This window comes from Oncorhynchus gorbuscha, linkage group LG04, assembly GCF_021184085.1.
Source record: "Oncorhynchus gorbuscha isolate QuinsamMale2020 ecotype Even-year linkage group LG04, OgorEven_v1.0, whole genome shotgun sequence".
Taxonomy (NCBI): domain Eukaryota; kingdom Metazoa; phylum Chordata; class Actinopteri; order Salmoniformes; family Salmonidae; genus Oncorhynchus; species Oncorhynchus gorbuscha.
The window spans coordinates 81,899,935-81,906,730 of record NC_060176.1 but is presented as its reverse complement, the minus strand read 5'-3'; the positions used below and the strand labels follow the sequence as shown (position 1 = coordinate 81,906,730).

Genomic DNA, 6,796 nt, shown 5'->3' with positions numbered 1-6,796 from the left:
CACAGGCAGTTGCAACAGTGTGTTTTGTGATGTCTGTGTTGCTGAAGCTGCTTCCTAAATACAGCCATTTTGTTTTAATTTCTTGTTTCTCGGACTGAAAATGTATGTTACCAAATCCCTCATTTGTTTTGGGCAGCAAAAAACAAGAATTGGATACTTCTCATGAAACCAGTCTCCTCTCTGTCCAGGAGCACTGACCCTCTCCTCTCTGTCCAGGAGCACTGAACCTCTCCTCTCTCCTCTCTGTCCAGGAGCACTGACCCTCTCCTCTCTCCTCTCTGTCCAGGAGCACTGACCCTCTCTCTCTCCTCTCTGTCCAGGAGCACTGACCCTCTCCTCTCTCCTCTCTGTCCAGGAGCACTGACCCTCTCCTCTCTCCTCTCTGTCCAGGAGCACTGACCCTCTCTCCTCTCTGTCCAGGATCACTGAACCTCTCCTCTCTCCTCTCTGTCCAGGAGCACTGACCCTCTCCTCTCTCCTCCTTCTCCAGGAGCACTGACTCTCTCCTCTCTGTCCAGGAGCACTGACCCTCTCCTCTCTCCTCCTTCTCCAGGAGCACTGACCCTCTCCTCTCTCCTCCTTCTCCAGGAGCACTGACCCTCTCCTCTCTCCTCCTTCTCCAGGAGCACTGAACCTCTCCTCTCTCCTCCTTCTCCAGGAGCACTGAACCTCTCCTCTCTCCTCCTTCTCCAGGAGCACTGAACCTCTCCTCTCTCCTCCTTCTCCAGGAGCACTGAACCTCTCCTCTCTCCTCTCTGTCCAGGAGCACTGAACCTCTCATCTCTCCTCTCTGTCCAGGAGCACTGACCCTCTCCTCTCTCCTCCTTCTCCAGGAGCACTTAACAAGGTGAAGGAGTCCCAGAAGCACGTTGAGGAAGGCAAGATGGACGCTCGTCAGGCGGATGGAGTCAACGAGCGCTGTAACATCATCTCCTTCGCCACACTGGCAGAGATGCAGCACTTCCACCAGGTCCGGGTGAGGGACTTCAAGGCCCAGATGCAGCAGTATCTAACCGAGCAGATTGGCTTCTTCCAGAAGATCACTGGAAAGCTGGAGGAGGCCCTGCAGAAGTATGACGACGCTTAGAGGAGAGAGGGGTGGGAGGGACACCTCTGATTGGTTTAGATCTGATCGGGCACTTTCTGATTGGTCCAGATCTCAGATCCGGCCCCCCTTAATAGGTCTAGATGGTTACAGATCTGACCCTTGACCTTGCTTATTCAGACAATCATCGACATTACAGTCAACCCGCCTGACCGCAATACAATCCACTGTGAGAAAAAGACAGAGAAACCGGGATAGTTTCCTGAAGCCTGGAAGTTGATTCCATGTTTGGTGAATACTGTTGAAGGACTTGGAGTTGACAGATTTCTGTTTTTAACAGGGTTGGTAAAAAGCGTCAAACATGAGATTGATTAGCTGTCATTAGCAAAGGGTCTATATAATGTCCCACAGTTGACAGTGCATGTCAGAGCCAAGGACAATCCATGAAGTGCAAAGCTGTCATCAAGGTAAAAGGTGGCTACTTTGAAGAATCTCAAATATAAAATATATGTAGATTTGTTTAACACTTTTTTGGTTACTACATGACTCCATATGTGTTATTTCACAGTGTTGATGTCTTCACTATTATTCTACAATGTAGAAAATTGCAACAACAAAAAATAAATAAAAACCCCTTGAATGAGTAGGTGTGTCCAAACATTACACACACACACACCACACACACCACACACCACACACCACACACCACACACACACACACACCACACACCACACACCCCACACACCACACACCACACACCACACACCACACACCCCACACACCACACACCACACACACCACACACACACACACACACACACAGTATAGGGCTATATATCAATCTTGAACACGATTATCTATTTTGGATGCAATTTAAATGGGACTGATTGACAGGGAGAATGAATGTGAGAGAGCTCTCTGGTTCTCTGATTTAAAGAACCAATAGAGTTTTAATACTCTGCAGCTGAAAAAAACAAATACATTTATCTTTACAATTTAAAAAAACTAATAAGGTGAACCCCGAAAGCCAGACGGAGATGTGTAAATTATACTTATTCGGTCTTTTATTCTTTTAAAGTTTTTGAAATTGTGCAAACCTAGACCCCGTGTCAACTATCCCATGACACCGCTGACAAACACCACATCCATGTGTCTCTCTCTGAATCTTCTACAGTCAGTTATTGATGTAAGCTAATGTAGTCCTAAACGAATGCTTCCGCCCTGTTTACAGAACAGAGTGCAAGAACAGTGTCACTAGCAGGAGGTCGGTCAAATCAAACCTCCCTGGAAGGATTGCTATCAAACAGTCTCTAGTTAGGCCTGAACGTTAAGGACGTCCGTAACTTGAGACATGTCTTACCGCGGCTTGTCACACATCAGACCCCACCTCGTTTTAGATGAAGACGCACTCAACCACAGCGCGTACAACACACGTCTTCAATGGAAATGATTGCTCAGCCTGAGAGTAAATGGTTAGATTTAGTTCTCAACTAGAGTGTACCAGAACTGCAACAGTCTAGAGGGAGAGAGTGGGGTTAAAGAGAGAGAGGGGTTAATGAGGGAGAGAGCGGGGTTAAGGAGGGAGAGTGGGGTTAATGAGGGAGAGAGTGGGGTTAATGAGGGAGAGAGTGGGGTTAAGGAGGGAGAGAGTGGGGTTAAAGAGAGAGAGTGGGGTTAATGAGGGAGAGAGTGGGGTTAAGGAGGGAGAGTAGTGGGGTTAATGAGGGAGAGAGTGGGGTTAAGGAGGGAGAGAGTGGGGTTGAGGGAGAGAGTGGGGTTAAGGAGGGAGAGAGTGGGGTTAAGGAGAGAGAGAGTGGGGTTAAGGAGAGAGAGTGGGGTTAAGGAGAGAGAGTGGGGTTAAGGAGAGAGTGGGGTTAAGGAGGGAGAGAATGGGGTTAAGGAGAGAGAGTGGGGTTAAGGAGAGAGAGTGGGGTTAAGGAGAGAGAGTGGGGTTAAGGAGGGAGTGAGTGGGGTTAAGGATAGAGAGTGGGGTTAAGGATAGAGAGTGGGGTTAAGGATAGAGAGTGGGGTTAAGGAGAGAGAGTGGGGTTAAGGAGGGAGAGTGGGGTTAAGGAGGGAGAGTGGGGTTAAGGGGGAGAGTGGGGTTAAGGGGGAGAGTGGGGTTAAGGGGGGAGAGTGGGGTTAAGGAGAGAGAGTGTGGGGTTAAGGAGGGAGAGAGTGGGGTTAAGGATAGAGAGTTGGGTTAAGGAGAGAGAGTGGGGTTAAGGAGGGAAGAGTGGCGTTAAGAAGAGTGTAGGGTTAAGGAGAGAGAGTGGGGTTAAGGGGAGAGAGTGTAGGGCTAAGGAGAGAGAGGGGTTAAGGAGAGAGAGTGGGGTTAAGGAGAGAAGAGTGGCGTTAAGAAGAGTGTAGGGTTAAGGAGAGAGAGTGTAGGGCTAAGGAGAGAGAGTGGGGTTAAGGGGAGAGAGTGTAGGGCTAAGGAGAGAGAGTGTAGGGCTAAGGAGAGAGAGGGGTTAAGGAGAGAGAGTGGGGTTAAGGAGAGAGTGGGGTTGAGGAGAGTGATTGGGGTTAAGGAGGGAGAGAGTGGGGTTAAGGAGAGAGTGGGGTTAAGGAGAGAGAGTGGGGTTAAGGAGGGAGAGTGGGGTTAAGGGGAGAGAGTGTAGGGCTAAGGAGAGAGGGGGTTAAGGAGAGAGAGTGGGGTTAAGGAGAGAAGAGTGGCGTTAAGAAGAGTGTAGGGTTAAGGAGAGAGAGTGTAGGGCTAAGGAGAGAGAGTGTAGGGCTAAGGAGAGAGAGTGTAGGGCTAAGGAGAGAGAGGGGTTAAGGGGAGAGAGTGTAGGGCTAAGGAGAGAGAGGGGTTAAGGAGAGAGAGTGGGGTTAAGGAGAGAAGAGTGGCGTTAAGAAGAGTGTAGGGTTAAGGAGAGAGAGTGTAGGGCTAAGGAGAGAGTGTAGGGCTAAGGAGAGAGAGTGTAGGGCTAAGGAGAGAGAGTGTAGGGCTAAGGAGAGAGAGTGTAGGGCTAAGGAGAGAGAGTGTAGGGCTAAGGAGAGAGAGTGTAGGGCTAAGGAGAGAGAGTGTAGGGCTAAGGAGAGAGAGTGTAGGGCTAAGGAGAGAGAGTGTAGGGCTAAGGAGAGAGAGGGGTTAAGGAGAGAGAGTGGGGTAAAGGAGAGAGAGTGGGGTTAAGGAGAGAGTGGGGTTAAGGATAGAGAGAGTGGGGTTAAGGATAGAGAGAGTGGGGTTAAGGAGAGAGAGTGGGGTTAAGGAGAGAGAGTGGGGTTAAGGAGAGAGTGTGGGGTTAAGGAGAGAGTGTGGGGTTAAGGAGAGAGTGGGGTTAAGGAGAGAGAGTGGGTATAAGGAGGGAGAGTGGGGTTAAGGGGAGAGAGTGGGGTTAAGGAGAGAGAGTGTGGGGTTAAGGAGAGAGAGTGGGGTTAAGGAGAGAGTGTGGGGTTAAGGAGAGAGTGTGGGGTTAAGGAGAGAGAGTGGGGTTAAGGAGAGAGAGTGGGGTTAAGGAGAGAGAGTGTGGGGTTAAGGAGAGTGTGGGGTTAAGGAGAGAGAGTGGGGTTAAGGAGAAAGAGTGGGGTTAAGGAGAGAGAGAGTGGGGTTAAGGAGGGAGAGAGTGGGGTTAAGGAGGGAGAGAGTGGGGTTAAGGAGAGAGAGTGGGGTTAAGGAGAGAGAGTGGGGTAAAGCAGAGAGAGTGGGGTAAAGCAGAGAGAGTGGGGTAAAGCAGAGAGAGTGGGGTTAAGGAGAGAGAGTGGGGTTAAGGAGAGAGAGAGTGGGGTTAAGGAGGGAGAGAGTGGGGTTAAGGAGAGAGAGAGTAGGGCTAAGGAGAGAGAGTGTAGGGCTAAGGAGAGAGAGAGTGGGGTTAAGGAGAGAGAGTGGGGTTAAGGAGAGAGAGTGGGGTTAAGGAGAGAGAGTGGGGTTAAGGAGAGAGAGTGGGGTTAAGGAGAGAGAGAGTGGGGTTAAGGAGAGAGAGAGTGGGGTTAAGGAGAGAGTGGGGTTAAGGAGAGAGTGGGGTTAAGGAGAGAGAGTGGGGTTAAGGAGAGAGAGAGTGGGGTTAAGGAGAGAGTGTAGGGCTAAGGAGAGAGAGAGTGGGGTTAAGGAGAAAGAGAGTGGGGTTAAGGAGAGAGAGTGGGGTAAAGGAGAGAGAGTGGGGTAAAGGAGAGAGAGTGGGGTAAAGGAGAGAGAGTGGGGTTAAGGAGAGAGAGTGGGGTTAAGGAGAAAGAGTGGGGTTAAGGAGAGAGTGGGGGTTAAGGAGAGAGAGTGGGGTTAAGGAGAGAGAGTGGGGTTAAGGAGAGAGTGTGGGGTTAAGGAGAGAGTGTGGGGTTAAGGAGAGAGAGTGTGGGGTTAAGAAGGGAGAGTGGGGTTAAGGAGTGAGTGTGGGGTTAAGAAGGGAGAGTGGGGTTAAGGAGAGAGAGTGGGGTTAAGGAGTGAGAGTGGGGTTAAGGAGAGAGAGTGGGGTTAAGGAGAGAGAGTGGGGTTATTATAGCACTTGACTTGGTAAAGAGTGAGGGATGTTGAGTACTGTGTATCAGAGCAGAGTGGGAGCGTGTTGACTTTTCTAACAGACAGGAAGTACCGTGTATCAGAGCAGAGAAAGATGTGGGAGCGTGTTGACTTTTCTAACAGACAGGAAGTCAGAGCAGAGAAATATGTGGGAGCGTGTTGGCTTTTCTAACAGACAGGAAGTACTGTGTATCAGAGCAGAGAAAGATGTGGGAGCGTGTTGGCTTTTCTAACAGACAGGAAGTCAGAGCAGAGAAATATGTGGGAGCGTGTTGGCTTTTCTAACAGACAGGAAGTACTGTGTATCAGAGCAGAGAAAGATATGGGAGCGTGTTGACTTTTCTAACAGACAGGAAGTACCGTGTATCAGAGCAGAGAAAGATGTGGGAGCGTGTTGACTTTTCTAACAGACAGGAAGTCAGAGCAGAGAAAGATGTGGGAGCGTGTTGGCTTTTCTAACAGACAGGAAGTCAGAGCAGAGAAAGATGTGGGAGCGTGTTGGCTTTTCTAACAGACAGGAAGTCTTCTGTCAGTGTCGTATTGTGTTCCGGTCTGTCAGTGTTGTGGTTGGTTGTTGCGTGGACTGAGAAACTGAGTTAACACAACAGTCACAGACGGTTTTAGGCAAGTCGGAAATGAGAGGGGTGAAATCATGGGAACCAACGCTGCTTGGCATCGATTTAAGCTGACAAGGTAAAGAATGATGTCGTTCCACCCCCAGAACAAGGCAGTTAACCCCACTGTTCCTAAGCCATGAATGAAAATAAGAATTTGTTCTTTACTGACTTGCCTCGTTAAATAAAGGTTAAATAAATGAATTGTGTCCTACATTCCAAAAAGAGATAACTTGTAAATAACATCTTGTTTTAGCCATATTGTTTAAATCACCTAATATTCATAGTGGTGCTTGATTAGCTTCACACCTATTAGTTTGTTTGTGAAACCATGAAGAAGCATTGCTTCTGACCTAAAGTATCAAACAGAAAAACATTTGTGCTGTTCTACATTTTTCTCGGTTCCTCTTTATCCTTCCCTTGTTCTCATTGCCTCTGGCAAGGCCCCAAAAACTCAGCGTTATATTTAGTGTTTGTAAATAACTTTTATTGAGCCATGCAGACACTGTACTCCACAGCTTTTAACCCCATAACGTGGTTATCCAGACCGTAATTGGTATTTTTAGCTACAGTTCCCTGTTCGGGAACCATTCTCATTAGCTCAAACAGAGTAGCCCAGGCAGCGTTGTCTGGACGATGGGAACAGATCGTTCATGCCAGGAATATGGAGCCTATTTTTG

The 6,796-nt window shown here is 48.8% G+C and overlaps 1 protein-coding gene across 1 annotated transcript in view; it reads left to right on the top strand.

The window, feature by feature from the left end:
- Nucleotides 1-1,558, top strand: part of LOC124034723 (sorting nexin-18-like) — a 24,890-nt gene extending 23,332 nt beyond the window's left edge. Inside the window, exon 3 of the mRNA XM_046348210.1 lies at nt 834-1,558. Within this exon, the coding sequence (XP_046204166.1) occupies nt 834-1,087 (254 nt within the window). The 3' untranslated portion in view covers nt 1,088-1,558. The remainder of the gene's footprint in view (nt 1-833) is intronic.
- The last annotated feature ends 5,238 nt before the right edge of the window (nt 1,559-6,796 follow it).